Source organism: Hemiscyllium ocellatum, chromosome 25 (assembly GCF_020745735.1).
Source record: "Hemiscyllium ocellatum isolate sHemOce1 chromosome 25, sHemOce1.pat.X.cur, whole genome shotgun sequence".
Lineage (NCBI taxonomy): Eukaryota > Metazoa > Chordata > Chondrichthyes > Orectolobiformes > Hemiscylliidae > Hemiscyllium > Hemiscyllium ocellatum.
The window spans coordinates 37,754,089-37,775,115 of NC_083425.1; the positions used below are offsets into that span (position 1 = coordinate 37,754,089).

The window sequence follows — 21,027 nt, forward strand, 5'->3', positions numbered from 1 at the left end:
CCAACTAAATCTCTCCTCATATGTCAGTACTGTTGGCAAAATGGCATGGCAGTGGGACCTACGGTGGCCTTCCACTGCCACTGTGCCAACCTTTCTGCCTCCTCTTCCTTCCCCCAAAAGCCCCAGAAATTCCTTTTTTGTTGTTGAATCTTTTCATCACTGTGTGTTTTTTTCATCTTACTTAATTTAATTTTAATCACCTTCTTCCTGTTTTGTTTGTGTTCCTCTTTCTTATGCCTTGCTGTGTTAAAAATGCAGGTTTTCCACCAACATTCACTTGAGCTCAGTGGTCCCTTTAGTAGTCAGATTGCCCATTTTTTAATCTGCATTAATTTATGAAATTTGGATCCTCTGTAAAGATCATACCCATACAGACCAAGAAGAGGAATTAAAAGAAAAAAGTCCAAAGAGTCAATTCAACTAATCCTGATTGAATAATGACTTACATGAATTGGCAAACACCCATAGGCTGAAGAAAATAAGAGAAAATGATATCAAAAACAGAAATAAAGAACAGAGTGACAGGCAATTTTTAACGATATCTTGTCTTTCATTGCTCAGTACGGATGTTGCCAGGGTCATTCACTATGATGGTGGACAATGGATAGCTATGGCCTCTGGCGACAGAAGGATAAGATTCTTGGATATCAACCATTCCAAAGAGGTACCCCATTCATTGAGTGGACATGCTGGAGCCATCAAGGCAGTGATTCTTTGTGAAGAGCAAGGTTTTCTCCTTAGCGGAAGCTATGACCTTACTATCAGGTGGTAGTTAAAATGTTTCCTTGTCTTTTTTTAAACTTTGCTCAAAATTGCTTATGTTTCTAAAAAAGAAACCTACCTTTGTTTTACAAATCGCTCACTTTTAGAAAGTGGAATCTGAAGACTGCAATGTGTGTGACTATGTACCGGGGCCACACAGGATTTATTACCTGTCTTAGCCTACATGAGAACATGCTTGTATCAGGATCAACGGACTGTCATGCTAAAGGTTAGACAAATTATGAGCTTATTTTTAAGCTAATAAGGTAAGGTAAAGTCGTCATAGTCCTGTGAGACCATGGGGCTACTCTCTCATTAGACAGAGACAACTGGTGGTGGTTTAAACTGAGGGTTGCCAGTCCTCAGGTGAAGGGAGAGATCAGCCGATGTGGGAATTGAATCTGTGCTGTTAGTATCACTCTGCATTATAATCCAGCTGTCCAGCTAACTGAGCTAAAACCAACCCAAAATTGTTAGTCCCTGCACCACTCAGGAATCAAACTCAGGTCTTAGGAATGGGAATCTTGCATGTTACCACTAGACAAGGAAAGAATCAGGTGGAATCTCAGTTTTCTAGTCAACTCCCTATCACACTCTGTTTACACAATTTTAATGGAGTCATGGAGGTATACAGCAAGGAAGCAGGTCCTACGGCCCAACTTGTCCATACCAACCAGGGTTCCTAAAGCGAATGAGTAAAACTGGATAGGATATTAAACCAGCATTGCAATCAACCCTACCAGACTCCCAATGGTCAGGTTGGAGTAAAATTATTTCCTGCAGGTTTTCCTAAAACAAACACTAACTTCCTGATCTCCAATAAAGAACTGCATCCAATGCCTTTAGTTGTCTAATGTTCTCTAGATTAATTCCTGGAAGGAATCCATGATGAGAGATTGAATCAAATGGGCCTATTTATGGGCGGCACGGTGGCACAGTGGTTAGCACTGCTGCCTCACAGCGCCTGTAGACCCGGGTTCAATTCCCGACTCAGGCGACTGACTGTGTGGAGTTTGCACGTTCTCCCCGTGTCTGTGTGGGTTTCCTCCGGGTGCTCCGGTTTCCTCCCACAGTCCAAAGATGTGCGGGTCAGGTGAATTGGCCAAGCTAAATTGCCCGTAGTGTTAGGTAAGGGGTAAATGTAAGTCTAATCTAATACTGTGTGCATTTAGAAGAATGTTAGGCAACTTCCTTGGAGCACGTAAGACTCTGAGAGGGCATGACAGGGCGAAAGCGAAGAGGCTGGGAAACACACACACACCACAAGGTCACAGTCTTAGGTTGAAGGGATCGGCATTTAGGATTGAGCAGGAGAAAACATTCTCCACTAAGAGGTAGAATCTTTGGAATTTTTTTTGCCACTTGACTGTGGATGCTAGATTGCAATCCTTGACTGGGGAAGGCCAGTCACTTTTCAGTGGCCACCTGTGGAAGGAAAGGTGAGGTGTGCGAGGCAGTGTCAGGGAGGCTCTTCTGCCAGCAGCAATGGGGAAGACCTCAGTAGGGAAGGGAAGGGAAAGAGTTAAAATGTTGTCAAAGCTTGATATGGGAAGTAGCCAGTGAAGGGGGAGCTTTCAGAGAACGCGAAGTTTACTTGGAGGCATGAACAGTGGAATAATGATGCAGGAGAAGAGGGAATCGAAGCATTAGGAGGCCGTATCACCAAGCCAGCAAGAAACCCACAAAGGTGCATCCCATGGCTGACCGGGATCCATGATAACATCAGGGAGGGTGGATCCAGGACAGCAACATAAGGCGTTACATCCCTCATACCAATGGCTGCTGAGGTCCAACCTGTGTGTTTGTCTTTGATGACCTGAGATGAATTTGGTGGCTGCCTTTGCAAAGGAGAACTGCGATGTTTTTGTCTACAATGGAGTAACCTCATGCTTGCCTCAGAGTGCACCAGAGATGAATGTGAGAGAATTTCAGCTTGCTGTTTTCCTCTTCAGGGATTGTGATGTTTGAGTGCCTGGGAGTCACCTCTTCAATCGCTTTTCCCGTGGTAGGTCTTTGCTGCTATACAGCCAAGGAATGAGCTGGCCTGGGGAGCTGCCATCTCACTGCATTCCCACCACCTCAGGACTTACCACCTCAGTTGGTCATCCTGGGACACCATGATTTATACCTCTTGCATCAGGCTTTTACAACATGTTTCCATATTTAACTTCACTGGTAATATCATGACTTGGAGGTGCTAGTATTGGACTGGGGTGGACAAAATTAAAAATCACACAACACTAGCTGAAAGCTAGTGCTTCCAAATAAACCTGTTGGACTATAGCCTGCTGTTGTGTGATTTTTAACTTGGTAATACTATGTATACTGGATGCTTAAAATCACTGTCAGTGCCATGAGGAAGGTGGGATGGTTTACATTTCAATAGCATTAATAGATACGCCCAGACTTTATAGCTTAAAATGCACCTCTAATATTATTTCATAGAAACCTAGAACATAGTCGCAGTATTAGGCCTTTTCAAGTCTGCTGTGCCATTTAATAAAATCATGACTGATCGTTCAATTCAGTACCCTGTTCTTGTTTTCTCCTCATACCTGTTGATCCTTACCCTTTAGCCCTAAGAACTTTAACTAACTCCCGCTTGACAGCATTAAATGTTTTGGCCTCAATAGATTTCTGTGGCAGAGAGTTCCACAGGCTCACCATTATCTGGGTGAAGAAGTATTTCCTCAGCTCAGTCCTAAATGGCCTTATCCTTAGACTGTGACCCTCCCAGGTTCTGGACTCCTTGGTCAGTGGGAACACCCTTCCTGCATTTACTCTGTCTAATCCTATTAGAATTTTATAGGCTTCTCACTCTTTGAGAAGAAATTGGCAATGCTAAATTGTCCATGGTGTTCAGGGATGTGTAGGTTAGGTGCATTAGTCGGGGGTAAATACAGGGAAGGGGAATGGCTCTGGGTGGGTTACTCTTCGGAGGGTTAGTATGGGCTTATTGGTCGAAGGGCCTGTTTCCACACTGGAGGAATTCTGTGATTCTATGATTCTAGTGAATATTGTCCTCCTCTAGCTTCCCTAGCTCTGAGGCTAGTTATATGTTTATTTATCACGTTAGCTTCACTTAACCAGCATGTAAAATTAATCACTCATTGAACGTCTAACTCACAAATGTAGCAAAAATATTTCATATTGTCATCTTCAAACTGACTGCATCACATCTTGTGTCGCTCAGTGACTCACTGAAAAAACAAGTGATCATTTTTGTATCACTGAGATTATGTGGATTAACTTGCTTGACAGCATCTTTGGTGCATAGCAAATCTAATGCCAGCAGGAATTCCATTAAATCCTTCCTCTTGCTGCTCATTCATCACACATCATGAGATGGAGCTTTAACAGATGATGCTGGATTTCTGGATTTTGATCGAGCTGGCTACTGTTCATGAATAAATATCCTGACAAATTAAAGTTTATCTTTGAAAGAACATTTATGGTTTTCCCATTGCATACAATTATGATTTAATTCAAAATGTACCTTGATATTAATATTTACTTTTCTCTACAAAACTGTATTTAGTTAATCAAATGCATGTTTCATATTAAATTCTCTTATGTAGTGCATGATCTTTTCAATATCAGTCATTTGCATATTATCTTTATTAGCTATATTATCAATGATACACAAATAAGAATTTGAGAATGTCATTCACTCTCTATGGCAGTCCCAATCAATCTTAAATCCTGTTCAGTGTAAACCATTTTCAAATGGATGTCTTGCTTGTTTGTGGAGTTGGTAAACATTTGCACCAGTACTTCATAACATGCCTTTTTTTTTGCTTTGGCGTCAGTGTGGGACCTTCAGAAAGGAACCTGTTTTCATACCTTCAAGCAAGACAAATCAATTCTGTCAGTGGGTATCAATGCAACATATGTGGTGAGCGGCAACGAGAAAGGAGTAATCCACGTGTGGAACATCAAACCTCCTTCATTAGTTAAGGTATTCAGAGTAGAATAATGTGAAATTACTAAATATACCTTCACTGTTATCACCAAGTTCCTTTTCTGCTTTAATCTCCTACATTGCATAGTGAGAAAGGATGATCCTTGTGGGAGATGAGGAAAGAACGACTAATGCACAGGCTGTACCTGGTACTGGGAAAGTCATAGGAATTGAGATCAACTTATACTCATCCTGATCTGCCTTAAGCAAGGAAAAACAAGGATTAACTATGGAACATGGCACATTCCTATGTACTTATCTATCCATAATGGCTATAAATATATTCCAATCAACTTGTTCAGAGATGTTGTTACATACTTCTGGAGCAGGTGGGACTTGAACCTAAGCTTCTAGCTCAGAGGTGGTGATACTACCACTGCAGCACATGAGCCCCAGTTCCTTAAGGGTTATAAACTCCATAACTTCACCCAGAGTAGGTATACAGTGAATTCTCTGCTTAGAAAAACATTTCTGCCAAACAATGAACTTATCCATGGTGGCACAGTGGTTAGCACTGCTGCCTCACAGCGCCAGAGACCCGGGTTCAATTCCCGACTCAGGAGACTGACTGTGTGGAGTTTGCACATTCTCCCCGCGTCGGCGTGGGTTTCCTCCGGGTGCTCTGGTTTCCTCCCACATTCCAAAGATGTGCGATTCAGGTGAATTGGCCATGCTAAATTGCCCGTAGTGTTAGGTAAGGGGTATATGTAGGGGTATGGGTGGGTTGCACTTCGGCGGGTCGGTATGGACTTGTTGGGCCGAAGGGCCTGTTTCCACAGTGTAAGTAATCTAATCTAATCTAATGCATAAAGTATAGTGCCATCTAACTATATTAAAACCTGCAAGACCCTCAAAGTGTGATTCTACAAGTAACTGGCAATTTAAGCAGTGGCTTTGGTCAGCAAATGGATTGGGCACTGGGGTAAAGTCAAATTGTCGGGATCTAGCCACAAAACCTGCCGAGAGTACCTCAACAACATACGTGGGATAAGCAAATGGCACCAAGCAGGCGTTCTCATGGAGCTTGTGGCTCTGATCTGCCACATAGTGCCACCAAAGTCCACATCCAGTTGAGGTGCCAATCATCATTCAGGAGAAAGTGAAGACTGCAGATGCTGGAGATCAGATGAACGGCTGATGCCCAAAATGCTGATTCTCATGCTCTTTGGACGATGCCTGATCTGCTGTGCTTTTCCAATCATCATTCAACGTGGGCTGGTGGGAGAAGTTATAGCCCAGCCGGTACCTTATTTGTATGGAATTGATGGAAAATAATCAAAATTAGTACCTTTTATAGGCTGATTCTGTTTCTGCAACTGGCCTTAACAGGTGGCAGAACACTGTTGACTTCCTTGTCAGTAGGTCATTCACATGCCATCAATGTATCATAGGACACACTTTGCAGAGACCAACAACAGTCCTACCTCATTCAGACAGATCACTGGGCATCACCTGGGCACTGGAAAAGACAACGACAGAATCAACCCTGTTGACCCTGAAAAATGGTCCTCACTAACATCTGGAGACTTGTGCCAATATTGGCACAGCTGTCACACAGACTAGACAAGCAACAGCCTGACACAGTCATACTCACTGAATCATACCTTACAGTCAATGTCTCAGATGGCACCATCTCGGGATATATCCTGTCTTACTGGCAGGATAGACCCAGCAGAGGTGGCGGCACTGTCATGTACAGTTGGGAGGAGGTTGTTCTGGGAATTTTCAACATTGATTCCGGATCCCATGAAGTCTCATGACTTCAGGTTAAAACATAGTTAAGGAAACCTCCTGCTGATTACCATGTACCATCCTCCCTTGAGACAAAGTCCCGCCTTCACATTGAGAATAACCTCCATCATGTTGTGTGGCACTATTACTGTGCTAACTGGAACAAACAGATCTAGCAACCCAAGACTCGGTATCAATGAAGCACTGTGGGCCATCAACAGCAGCAGAATTGTATTACAGCACAATCTGTAACCTCAAGGCCTGGCATATCCCTCACTCAACCATAACCAACAAGCCAAGGGATCAACCCTGGTTCAATGGAGAGTGCAGGAGGGCCTGCCAGGAGCAGCACCAGGCAAATCTGTAGATGAGGTGGCAAGTTGGTGTAGCCACCAAACAGGATTACTTGTATGTCAAGCTGCATAAGTAGCAGGTGATAGATAGAGCTAAGCAATCCCACAACCAATGGATCAGCAGCCCCAAGTTTAGCAGTCCTGCCATATCCAGTTGTGAATACTGTAGGACAATTAAACAACTTGCTAGAGGAGGAGGCTCCACATATATCCCCATTTTCAATGATAAAAGAGCCCATCATATCAGTGCAAAAGATAAGGTTGAAGCTTTTGCAGCAATCTTCAGCCAGAAGTGAAGAGTGGATGATCTATCTCAGCCTCCTCCAATGGTTCTCAGCATTATACATACCAGTCTTCAGTCGATTCAATTCACTCCACGTGATATCAAGAAACAGCTGGATACAATGACAACATTCTGGCAATAGTACTGAAGATTTGTGATCCATAATTTGCCATTCCTCTAGCCAAGCTGTTCCAGTATAGTTGCAACACTGGCATCTAGCTGACAATGTGGAAAATTGCCTAAGTATATCCTATACATAAAAAGCAGGACAAATCCAACCTGGCCAATCAACAGCCCATCAATCTACTATTGATCATCAGTAAAGGGATAGAAGATATTGTCAACCGAGCTACCAAGCAGCAGCTACTCAGCAAAAACCTGCTCAGTGATTTGACCAAGTGTGGCATCAAAGAATCCTAGCAAAACTGGAATCAATGGGTATCAGAGGCAAAGTGATTAGAATCATACCTGAAACATACAAAGGTTGTCATGATTGTTGGAGGTCAGTTATCTCAGCTCCAGGACATCTCTGCAGGAATTATTCAGGGTAGTGCCCGAGGCCCAACCATCTTCAGCTGCTTCATCAATGTCTTTCCCTCCATCACAGGTTAGAATTGGGGATGTTCACTGATGATTGACCAATATTCAGCACCCTGTCCCCTTTCACGACTCCTCAGTCACTGAAACAGTCCATGTCCAAATGCAATAAGATCTGGACAAAATCCAGGTTTGGACTGACAAGTGGCAAGTAACATTCATAGAGTCATAGAATCATAGAGTCATAGAGGTGTACAGCGCGGAAACAGACTCTTCTGTCCAACTCATCCACACTGACCCAATATCCTAAACTAATCTTGTCCCATTAGTCAGCACGTGGCCCATATCCTTCTAAACCCTTCTTATTCATATACCCATCCAGATGCCTTTTAAATGTTGCAACTGTACCAGCCTCCACCACTTCCTCTGGCAGCTCATTCCATACACGCACCACCCTCTGCGTATAAATGCTGCCCCTTAGGTTCCTTTTATATCGTTCCCCTCTCACCCTAAACCTATGCCCTCTAGTTCTGAACTCCCCCATCCCAGGGAACAGACTTTATCTATTTACTCTATCCAAACCCTTCATGATTTTATAAACCTCTATAAAGTCACCTCTCAGCCTCCAATGCTCCAGGGAAAATAATCCCAGCTTATTCAGCCTCTCCCTGTAGCTCAAAACCTCCAACCTTGGTAATATCCTTGTAAATCCTTTCAAGTTTCATAACATCCTTCCGATAGAAAGGAGACCAAATTTGCACTCAATGTACCAAAAATGGCCTAACCAATGTCCTGTAGAGCCACAACATGACCTCCCAATGCCTATACTCTGACCAATAAAGGAAAGCATACCAAATGCCTTCTTCATGAACTTATCTACTTTCAAGGAACTATGAACCTGCAATCCAAGGTCTCTTTGTTCAGCAACACTCCCCAGGACTTTACCATTAAGTGTATAAGTCCTGCTCTGATTTACTTTTGCAAAATGCAGCATGTCGCATTTAGTTAAGTTAAATTTCATTTGCCACCCCTTAGCCCATCTGATCAAGATCCCGTTGTAATCGGAGGTAAGCTTCTTCGCTGCCCACTGTACCTGCAATTTTGGTGTCATCTGCAAACTTACTAACTATACTTCCTATGTTCATATTCAAATCATTTATATAAATGACAAAATGTAGTAGACCCAGCACCGATCCTTGTGGCACTCCACTGGTCACAGGCCTCCAGTCTGAAAAGCAACCCTCCACCACCACTCTCTGTCTTCCATCTTTGAGCCAATTCTGTATCCGAATGGCTGGTTCTCTCTGTATTCCAGGAGATCTAATCTTGCCATCCAATCTCCCTTGAGGAACTTTGTAAAATGCCTTACTGAAGTCCATATAAACCATGCCACACAAATGCCAAGCTTTGACTGTCACCAATAAGAGGGAATCTACCTACTGTCCCTTGACATTCAATTGGGTTACCATTACTGAAGCCCCAATAGCAGTGTCCTAGGGGCTATCACTAACTAGAAACTCAACTGGACTCAATACATAAACACAGTGGCTATAAGAGCAGGTCAGAGGCTGGAACACTATGGAAAATAACTCACCTCCTGACCCCCCCAAAGCTTATCCATCATCTACAAGGCACAAGTCAGGAGTGTGATAGAATACTCTCCACTTGCCTGATTGTAGCCCCAAGAACATGCAAGAAGTTTGGAACCATCCAGGACAGATCAGCCTACTTGATTGGCATTACATCCACAAGCATCCATTCCCTCCACCACTGATACTCATTAGAAGCAGTGTGCATTATCTACAAGATGCGCTGCAGAAATTTACCAAAGATCCTCAGACATCACCTTCCAAACCCATGACCATTTTCATCTAGAAGGACAAGGTCAGAAGATATGGGAACACCACCACCCTCAAGTACCTTTCGAGCCACCACCATCCTGATGTGGAAATGTATCAGCGTTCCTTCACTGTCGCTGGGTCAAAATCCTGGAATTCCTTCCCTAATGGCATTGTGGGTCAATCCACAGCAGGTGGCTGCTCACCACCACCTTCTCAAGGGCAACTCGGGATGGACAATAAATGCTGGCCAGCCAGTGACACCCACATCCCACAAATTGAATTAAAAAAAAAGATTCCAACAAATTATCCCCATCATGCTCTGATACGGGCAAAAAGGCCTGTTGTTTGAGGAGGCAAGAGGGTCCTTAATTGGCTACTCGAGTGGCTCAGTTGGAGTCCTGGAGGGTAGTACATCTCTGGGTGGGTGGCATATCTGCCAGCCTTCACCCATTAGCAAAATGACATTGTGGCACCCCTCTCCCCCACTCCCAGCTTTTCTAGCCCTTCCACCACCTGGCCTGTTGCCAAAGGGCTGGTAAGATTCTGCCCAAGAACTCTGCTTTTGTATCCACAGATTCTGCCTGACCCATTGGGTATTTTGCAGCATTTTATATTTGTATCACTGATGGCAGTCTGGCACATTCTTTTAAGTAGGAAATTTGAACATCTTCCTTAATTGGGGGTAGGGGGTATTCTCAAATGCAAAGAAATTTAGAATGAAAGAACAAAAAGGTTTATCCAGAATATGATAGATGATAGGTGGAGCAAGGGGGTAAACATTCTACTTTATTCATTGTGCAATGTACAACCCTGAGTGTTTAAATTCATTCTCTCCTATCTTGCAAGGTTGGCATGGTCACACAACTTTCTTTCAATTGATGAATTTTCATTTTGGATTATTCAGGTTCTGACTGGTCATATAAACTCAATCACGTGTATGTCTTTTGATCAATGGCATTTGATCAGTGGAAGCAAGGATAAATGTATTAAGGTGTGGAGTATGATGGGAAAATTTAGTGACTGTTTAATGACTTTCAAGCATCCACAGTAAGTAGTTCAACTGGAAATAAAATATAAATGTTGCAGAATTATCCCAAACACTAACATCATTAATATCCCATGTCAAGAAGAGGGAAATGATCCTGATGTGTCACTAATCAGATTTAATTTCTGTTTCTGAATCCTCATGTTTCAACACATAACTCTTTTTTTCACATTTTGTATTAAACATAAGGTAATTAGAGGTTTTTACAAAATGAATCAGAGGAAACCTTTTCTGTAATTTGTAATTTCTGCCATTTATATAAGTAAAAAATGAGGTCTGCAGATGCTGGAGATCACAGCTGAAAATGTGTTGCTGGTTAAAGCACAGCAGGTTAGGCAGCATCTCAGGAATAGGGAATTCGACGTTTCGAAACGTCGAATTCCCTATTCCTGAGATGCTGCCTAACCTGCTGTGCTTTAACCAGCAACACATTTTCAGCCATTTATATGTCTATTGTGAAGGCACTGGTTACAACTTCACAAACATACTCTGTTTTAAATTAACTTACAAATGGGGTGATTCTTCATAAGAAAATTTGAATATTCTTGTTTCATGGGTATGAATCCTGCTCAGGACTGCACTTCTTTAAGTGCACTTTTGTATGTAGCACTGTGAATACAATCATTCTATAAACATAGATACCCCTACAGCATGATAGGAAGTCATTTGACCTATTGGGTTCACACCAACCCTTTGAAGAGGACCCCACCCAGACCCTTTACCCTTTCCCTGTAGTTCCCAGGCCTAATCCACCTAGCCTGCACATCCTTGAACAGTATGGGCAATTTAGCACAGCCATTCCACCAACTGCACATCTTTGTACTGTGGATGGAAATCCATGCAGACATGGGGTGAACGTGCAAACTCCACATAGTCACTGAGGTTGGAATTGAACCCAGGTCCCTGGTGCTAGCAAGACAACAGTGCTAACCCACTGAACCATCATGCTGCCTCAATGTTTATAGTTTTGTTTGGAAACCCCACTCCAAGGAACTAAGATGGTGATACAAGTTCTTGCAACAGATTTATTCTGAATTCTTGTGGTCAGATTGAAAAGGTTCTTTTTCACTTGCTATTTGTGGTAATTGTTTATTGTTCATTAACATGACTCCAAGATTCCATTCTTTGTCTGTAATCAGTAAGCTAACTTCATTCAGGACAGCAGAGGAATAGTTCCAGTGAGGCAGAGATACCAGCTGTGGGGACAATATCTATCAATTCTGTCTGTCTAATTTCTTTTAGGAAAAGATCTTTTCAGTGAGCTATGAGAAAATCCATGGACCCCTTCCAATCAAGAGTAGGTGGATGGGGTGATAATGGACTGGGAGAAAGTGAGGACTGCAGATGCTGGAGATCAGAGCTGAAAATGTGTTGCTGGACATTGTTTCATGGGTATGAATCCTGCTCAGGACTGAACTTCTTTAAGTGCACTTTTGTATGTAGCACTGTGAACATAATCATTCTATAAACATAGATACCCTACAGCATGATAGCAAGTCATTTGACCTATTGAGTTCATACCAACCCTTTGAAGAGGACCCCACCCAGACCATGACCTGTTGCGCTTTTCCAGCAACACATTTGCAGCTCTGATAATGGACTGGATTGGGTTTGTTCTGCTTTTTTGTGGACAGGGAATACCTGAGCAGTTTTCCATATTGCTACGTAGAGGTTGGTGTTACAGCTATAGAGTCCAACTAATTCTGTAGTGCAGGTGTTGAGTACTGTTGCTGACATGTTGGTAGAGTTCATAGCCTTTGCAGTATTCAGCAGGTGTTTCTTGACACCAAGTAGAGTGAACTGAATTGATTGAAGACTGGGATCTGGACTTCTGACCTCAGGAGGAGGTTGAGACTATCCACTCACCACCTGTGGCTGAATATGGCAATGAATATGGCTGTGAATACTTATACCTTGTTTGCTGCACTGATACACTGGGCTCCCCCATCATTGAGAATCAGGATATTTGTGGAATTTCCTCTTTCAATGTGTTGTTTAATTGCCCACCACAACCTACATTGGATGTGGCAGGACTGCAATGTTAGATATGATCCACTAGCTTTTGGGATCACAGCTCTTTCTGTCTGTCTTTCAAATCACTCTTTCATTATTGACCTATTTCCAACTCAGGGAATTGGGTTAGCTCAGTTGGCTGGATTGTTGGTTTATAAAGCAGTGTGATGTCAACAGTGTGGGTTCAAATCCTGTCACTGGTTTGAGGTTACCATGAAGGACTCTCCTTCTCAACCTCTTCCCTTGCCTGAGGTCTGATGGCCCTCAGGTTAAATCACCACTAGTTGATTCTCTCCAATGAGAGCAGCCGCTATGGTCTGGTAAGATTATGGCAATGCAACTAAAGGAAAATTTCCAACTCAATCTCTGTGCAGTAAGATGATTGCCAACATACTGTTGGATAGGAAATCTTCTGTCCTTGGCAAAATATAAGTTTCCTATCCATTTCCAATTTCCCAGCAGTATGGTCTCCCTTATACAGCTAATGTAACTTCTCTCTCTTCTTCTCCTGAACTGTTTTTCCTTCAATTCCCTTCAATAAAGTCTCACCTGCTGCTCCCTCCTCTTTCTCTGGTTGCACAAGAAAATCTAATTCTTTCTGCTTCACTCCTAATCTCCTAACAGGTGTGTGTTTACCCATTCCATCATGGGTTCCCACCTTCGTACTATGACCTTGACCCCAACCTGTTTTAAGGAGAAGCCTCATTTGCTTTCTCTCAACACCAGTTCAACAGGATTTCAAACTGTTACTCTGTCTCAGGCATGTCTCCTTCAAACAGCATGCTTTCTATCCCTGTAGTTCCTCTAATATTCTTCTATTTCTCCCCAGTTCAGCACCAGGGTTTCCTCACCCTAGTAAATTAACTCAACTAAACATCACAGAGACGTTACATTGCTTGAGTAAACCCCACAGTGAGGAAGGAAGTGAAACCTTGGAACTTTCAACATTTGCTTCACCCACTGTAAATTTAACCTTGTCAATTTTACTTGAAGCTAGTTTTATTTACTATGTTCTTTGTTCTTCTAAACTTATCAAGATTAAAAAAAAGCAAGATTAACCAATCACATGGGACAGACAATTTTAAAAATTCTGATTAAATGATATTTTTTTCTTAAAAAGAACAAGCCCTTTGAAGACCAGACACATTATGATGTTATGATCTTGATATTTACAAGACTCTGTGTTTAGAGAGGTGAGGGGTTGAATTCTGTACAGAAACCCAACAGGGATGCTCTTATGCCTGGCAGTTACTGACTGGCTATTTCAAGTAGCCAGAAAACACATTGGAGGACCAGTTTGGGAGGTTGAGAGAGACTGTGACCAGTGTAGGGTATCTAGTTGGAGTGGGGGGGGATGACAAAAAGATTTAGTGGGAAAATTAGGGTTTTCATTACAGGAGTTAAACAGAATTAGAACTGAATGAAAGGTAGGGGGTTGGGGAGCAGGTACCTCCTGATTAGCTTGGTGGGATAGGAAGGCATTCCTACTCTTCCTGGTCCACAAACACTGCTGTGGAGTCAGCTATCCATTTAGCTGAAGTAGATGACACTTTACTCCTGCTTTTACCTGCTCAGTGTCTCAAGATGTATAAACACAGCCAAGTGGTATAAACATAAAAGCAGTAAGATGAAGGTCCAGAGTTTCCTTATATGGGTGGCATGGTGGCACTGTGGTTAACACTGCTGCCTCACAGTGCCAGGGTCCCAGATTTGATTCCAGCCTTGGGTGACTGTCTGTGTGGAGTTTGCCCATTCTCCCCAGGTCTGCGTGAGTTTCCTTTCACGGTCCAAAGATGTGCAGGTCAGGTGAATTGGCCATGTTAAATTGCCCATAGGTGCATTAGTCAGAGGGAAATGGGTCTGGGTGAGTTACTCTTTGGAAGATCGGTGTGGACCAGTTGGGCCAAAGGGCCTGTTTCCACACTGTAGGAAATCTAATCTAATCATTAGCTTCGAACAACAGGCCCAACTCATACAGAATAATTTCTCATGAATCTCTCATCTTCCCTCTTTAGAACCAGAAACTGGTGGGTTTGGGGCAGTTGGATTCTGGTTTCAAATTTATAGCATTTAATTTGTCACCTGAGCCACTGGCATTTGGGATTAAAGTTGTTGCATTTGTTTTAATGTACTCTCGACTTTAACAGTGCAAAATACAAATTGGAGATGTCAGAATCTAATTTGCAGCAATGTTGTTCTCTAGGGAAGTGTTATGTCTGCAATTTGTTTACCTTCGTGTTATCAGTGGATGCAGAGATGGAAAGATTCGAATTTTTGACCTCTTGAATGGTATCTGTCTAAGAATGATGAGAGCAACTGGCCATGGAGATCCTGTGCTATCCATACATATTGCTGGAAATAGGTACACATGTAGCAAATTGTTCAAATCTAAATATGTTACTCACTAGCTTTAATATATATTTTGGCTCTCAAATAAATAGAAATGGCCCTCTTACAGCACCTTAAAAAGTACTTTTCCAGACCACAGTGTCCCAAAAGCACACTACAGCCAATTAAATACTTCACAAGTGCATTACTCTTGTAATATGGGAAGTATAGCAGAGTATGTGCAAACTCCCACAAATAGCAATGCAATAATGACAAGGTAATTTGTGTATGTTTGCAATGATGATTGAAGGACAATTACTATCCATAATCTTTTCTATACAGTCTTATGAAGTCTTTCACAGTCACTTGAGAGGCAGGTAGAGGCTTGGTTTAGCATCTCATCCAAAAGGCAGCGCCCACCTCAGTACTGCACAGGAGTGTCGAACCTGATCATTGCGTCATATCCTGGAGCAGGACAGTATCCTCAGCCTTCTGAATTAAAGTCTGGAGTGCAACTGATTGAACCACAGATGATCCCTGAAGCTGACCTTGTTGTTTGAAAGGGACAACCCTGCACTCTGCTTTTACTTAAATCAAGTTTAAATACCTGCATATCTAATAAATGTAGAATTGCTTATTAGAATATGGGATGGAAAACAAGAGGGAAATTTGACAACTGTTTCCAACCTCCCCTTTGCAAATCTCATGCCAGGTGCCATCACCATAAAATATAAAGTCAGTCAAACTTCAGCTATTTGATTGTATCCTTTCTTCATTAATGGTAATAATTGTTGTACTGCAATTTCATTGTGATTTCAAAAATTCACTTTTATCTGCACAGCTTTGCCATTATGTTTTCAAACAATTGGAATATCCCAGCATGTAGCAACAATGTTAGCAGGACTATCCTTTAAAAACAGTGATTGATTTTGAACTAAAATAAATAAAAAATCTGTATATACCCGTAGTCCCTCTAATATTCTTCTATTTCTCTCCAGTTCAACACCAGGGGTTTCCTCACCCTAGTAAATTAACTCAACTAAACATCACAGAGACGTTACATTGCTTGAGTAAACCCCACAGTGAGGAAGGAAGTGAAACCTTGGAACTTTCAACATTTGTTTCACCTACTGGAAATTTAACCTTGTCGACTTTACTTAAAGCTGGTTTTATTTAGTATGTCCTTTGTTCTTCTAAACCAATCAAGATTTTTTTTAAAAAAAGATCTATTTTAAACCACGCAGTTCTTTGGTGAATGGGCAATTTGATTTTAATGTTATGTGATTGACTTTCCTTCTCCATTATTTGAGTGTTACATTCCTCATAACAACCAGTAACCTTTAAAATTAGATATGCATTTCCCAGTGACTTGAAGGACATGTGTTTATGTTTAAGACTTTTAATGTAACAATCTAGAACATAGAACTTAGAACAATACAGCACAGAAGAGGCCCTTCGGCCCATGATGTTGTGCCGAACATTTGTCCTAGCCTAAGCACCTATCCATGTACCTATCCAATTGCCACTTAAAGGTCACCAATGATTCTGACTCTGCCACTCCCACAGGCAGCGCATTCCATGCCCCCACCACTCTCTGGGTAAAGAACCTACCCCTGACATCCCCCCTATACCTTCCACCCAAGGTCCTATACAGCTGCAACATCACCTTACGACTCTTGAATTTAATCCCTCTGCTAATGAACGCTAATACACCATAGGTCTTCTTACAAGCTCTATCCATCTGAGTGGCAACTTTCAAAGATCTATGAACATAGACCCCAAGATCCCTCTGCTCCTTCACCTTACGAAGAACCCTACCGTGAACCCTATATTCCGCATTCTTATTTGTCCTTCCAAAATGGACAACCTCACACTTGACAGGGTTGAACTCCATTTGCCACTCCTCAGCCCAGCTCTGCATCATAGCTAAGTCCCTTTGCAGTCGCCAACAGCCCTCCTCACTATCCACAAGTCCACCAATTTTCGTATTGTCTGCAAATTGACTGACCCACCCTTTGACTCCCTCTTCCAAGTCATTAATAAAAATTACAAACAGCAGAGGACCCAGAACTGATCCCTGCGGAACTCCACTTGTAACTGGCTCCAGGCTGAATATTTACCATCTACCACCACTCTCTGACTTCGACCAGTTAGCCAGTTCTCTATCCAACTGGCCAAACTTCCCACTATCCCATGCCTCCTGACTTTTTGCATTAGCCTACCATGGGGAACCTTATCAAATGCCTTACTAAAATCCATGTACACTACATCCACAGCGCTACCCTCATCCACATGCTTGTCACCTCCTCAAAGAATTCAATAAGACTTGTAAGGCAAGACCTACCCCTCACAGATCCGTGCTGGCTGCCCCTCATCAAGCAGTGTCTTTCCAGATACTCATAAATCCTATCCCTCAGTACCCTTTCCATTACTTTGCCCACCACTGAAGTAAGACTAACTGGCCTGTAATTCCCGGGGTTATCCCTATTCCCTTTTTTGAACAGGGGCACAACATTCGCCACTCTTCATTCCCCTGGCACCACCCCTATTGACAGTGAAGACGAAAAGATCATTGCCAACGGTTCTGCAATTTCCTCTCTTGCTTCCCACATAATCCTAGGATATATCCCGTCAGGCTCGGGGGACTTGTCTATCCTCAAGTTTTTCAAAATGCCCAACACATCTTCCTTCCTAACAAGTATCTCCTCTAGCTTACCAGTCCGTTTCATACTCTCCTCTTTAACAATACGGTCCCTCTCATTTGTAAATACTGAAGAAAAGTACTCCTATCTCTTCCGACTCAATACACAGTCTCCCACTACTGTCCTTGATCGGACCTACCCTCGTTCTCGTCATTCTCATGTTTCTCACATACGCATAAAAGGCCTTGGGGTTATCCTTGATCCTACCCGCCAAAGATTTTTCATCTAAAATCAACATTATGAAACATGACTTGTAAAGCAGCTAGTGTATTATACTAAAGAAAATGATATTTTCTCTACTCACCAATGAACACTATGAAAAACCCCATAATGTGTTTACACGTTATGCTACACCTATAGTCGAACGAAAGAAGACCAAAACTCCTCTTGGCTTTCTAACAGGATCCCTTCTCTCTATCACATAAAACTAAGTCTTCCAGGTTTCTTTAGAAATACTTTCACTCCGTCTCCTGGTTTCCATTGAATGCACTCCCAGCAGCAAGGGACTCTCTTGCAACGCCTTGGTATTTAAATCTCTGGAGGTCTTATTTTTTTCACAAAGGGAATCCATTCTAATCAGCATAGTGCTTGGAGGTTAACATAAAAATCGTCTTTCCCTCCCTTTAGCACAGCATCAGCTGTTATCAGGCCTCTCTCTAAATCCCTCTGTATGTAAGAGTTTGATAGTCTGTACCCAGCAAGATGAAATGCTCCTCTTTGTGTCACACGGTGAAAACTGCCACCTCAGTTTCGATTTGGAGATGCTAGCGTTGAACTGGGGTGGACAAAGTTAAAAATCACAACACCAGATTACAGTCCAACAGTGATTCCAAAGAAGCCTGTTGGACTATAACCTGTGTTGTGTGATTTTTAATTTGGTCCACCTCAGTTTCCATATCACCTGTGACTGTGTCATGTGGATCTGTATCTCGGCAGTGTTTGGTATGTTCATCATCCTCCATTTCAAGTCATTTTAAAAATAGGTCATTAGAGATAGGAACTGGGTCAGAGCAGATTAATATGCTCCAAAAAGTGAGCAATAGTACTATCCATCAATAATGAATCCTGCTTTCAACAGTTAAATAGCCACCTAAACCTTTGGACTTCTGTGCAAATATTTATAAAGTGTTACTCTTTTAATAAGAGTTACTGGTTTAAATAATATAGTTATTGACCAAGGCAGTTTTGAAGCCATTCACTATTGCTCTGTCTTGTCCAGTTGTGCTTTATTTCATCCAATGCTATCACATGGACATTTGTGTTTAACAGGTGAATGTCAATCTATTGAGCTCAAGGCAAATGGAGGGTAGCTCATCATGCTACTGACTTGTGCCTTGTCGATGGTGAACTTTGAGGACTCAGGAAGTGAGTTACTCACTGCAGAATTCCAAGTTGCTGACCTGCTGTTGCAGCCACTGTATTTATAGGGCTGTTCAAGTTAAGGGTAAAGTCAGTGGTAATCGCCAGATGTTGATAGTGGAGGATTCAGCTATTGTTGAACGTCAAATAGAAATATTTAGATTTTCCTTTGTTATAAATCGTCACTGCGTGACATTGTATAGCAGGAATGGTACTTGTCTAAGCCTAAGAGTTGTCTGGGTTTCGCTGCAATGTTGCTGTGAACTGCTTCAGTGATCAAAGAATTGTAAAGATGCCAGGTAATGATCAGTCTGTTAACTGAGCTGTCGGCATTCTATGAATTAAGCATTAATATTTTCCAAGCCATGCACAGTTTGGAGATTTTATAGATAAAGTATATTACCTTGTTTCTCTGAGATGATCACAGATTACTTTGTTGTATTATTTAGGATGGTAATAAACACAATGTCCAACGTGGTGAAATTTCAGTTTGAGGATATTGTATGGGATTACAAAGCTAAAGCATCAATCCTTGATGCCGCAACATCACAGGACAAATTTAAAATGGCACCGCTGAGGAAACAACCATACAGTTATGTACGTGCTCAGCGCATGAGAAGGATTGGTTCAACCAATGAAAAGATCTACCATAGACAGGAGAAGTTTTCAAAAGATGGTCTGTTCCACCACGCACGATTCTTGTCAGCTAGATGCATGAAAGCAGCACAGAGTAAGTAATTGCACAAGCTTTTAAGATAGTTGTTTCCATAACACAAAATATATTTCTTTATAACTTACTTGATCAGTGGTATTTATGGTGGTGGCTCAGAATATATTATTGCCTTTTGTTAACTTGGATTTCTTTTATATGAAAGTCTAACTTTTTTTTCAAAAGCTGCAAAGTCACTTTGAACAAGCTCTGGTGAATTTCTTCTCTGTCTATCTTCCACGGTAAACAAAAGAAAAACTGAAACTTATGATTTGTCAAACCAGGTTTCATTCTGGGATTTGGCTTGACCAGTGTTGCCATTAGTTGCAAACTCAACAGATTAGATTGCTTTGACTTCCGCTGCACCAAAAGCAGAACACAGATAAGCTACAGTGTAGAAACGGTTTAAATATTGTGTATAACTTGATGTTAAAAATATTCTGTGTCAATATTATTTTCTTTTCTGTTACCCTTTGGTAGGGATTCAGTCAGACTCCATGAAAGCTCTCAGCTTGAGGGAATCCCAATATCGAGATCACAGTGCATCGTACAGTCTGCAGTCAGAGTTTGACTTGAAGCCACCCTCAGCGTACATGAGTAGTTCAGAAATGCTCACACAAAAGCATTTAAAACAGGATGCAGACTCCAGAATTTTGTATGGTGAGATCTCATAGAAGAGGCTTCATTTCTTTTGATACTTTTCTGCTTGTGCTGAAAATTGTACATAAAATATCATGAATTTGATTCAAATAACATTTTTTTAATATGTCCAGTCAAAATGTTTGTAAGATGCTGGGACAGCCTGTTGCCCTTCTCTTGTATTGAATATGGGACTGTCACCCATTCTCTCATTCATTCTTATTTGGACATGTCTCAATCAAGAGCCATATTCCTTTTCTAAAAGGTTACAAAAGGTTCTATTTCATAGTTATTGTTGAGCTCGCACATTATTTTACAATGATCTGAGGTAAAGGACTACTTGTGGTTTTGTTGGGAATACAGGATTTATAGATTGAAGTTGGAAAAGCTAGGATGGAAGAAGTGAATTTGTCTGTTTCATAGTTGATTTTTTTATTCACTCATGGAATGGGCATTGTTAGCTGTCCAGCATTTATTGCCCATTCCCAATTGTCCTTGAAAAAGCAGTGATGAACTGCCTTCTTGAACTGTTGCAATCCACATGCTATTGGTTGATCCACAAAATCCTTCGAGATGGAATTTTAGAATTTTGACCCAGCGACAATGAATGAATGATATATTTCCAAGTCAGGATGCTCAGTGGCTTGGAATAGATTTTGCAGGTGATGGTGTTTCTGCTGCTCCTCTCCTTCTCGATGGAAGAGGTCATGGAAGGTGCTTTCTGAGGAGCTTGGGTGAAATTTTGGAATGTACTTTGTGGATAG

The 21,027-nt window shown here is 41.8% G+C and overlaps 1 protein-coding gene across 3 annotated transcripts in view; it reads left to right on the plus strand.

Annotated features, from left to right (window-relative positions):
* The window catches only part of fbxw10 (F-box and WD repeat domain containing 10), a 73,582-nt gene that overhangs the window by 47,109 nt on the left and 5,446 nt on the right, over positions 1 to 21,027 (plus strand). For 2 of the 3 annotated variants that reach the window (XM_060844245.1, XM_060844247.1), the window contains 7 exons: positions 562 to 765; positions 870 to 991; positions 4,572 to 4,720; positions 10,373 to 10,515; positions 14,730 to 14,888; positions 19,365 to 19,645; positions 20,105 to 20,284. In XM_060844245.1, coding sequence (XP_060700228.1) covers positions 562 to 765; positions 870 to 991; positions 4,572 to 4,720; positions 10,373 to 10,515; positions 14,730 to 14,888; positions 19,365 to 19,645; positions 20,105 to 20,284 — 1,238 coding nt within the window. The remainder of the gene's footprint in view (positions 1 to 561; positions 766 to 869; positions 992 to 4,571; positions 4,721 to 10,372; positions 10,516 to 14,729; positions 14,889 to 19,364; positions 19,646 to 20,104; positions 20,285 to 21,027) is intronic. The other variant, XM_060844246.1, reaches the window with a different exon arrangement.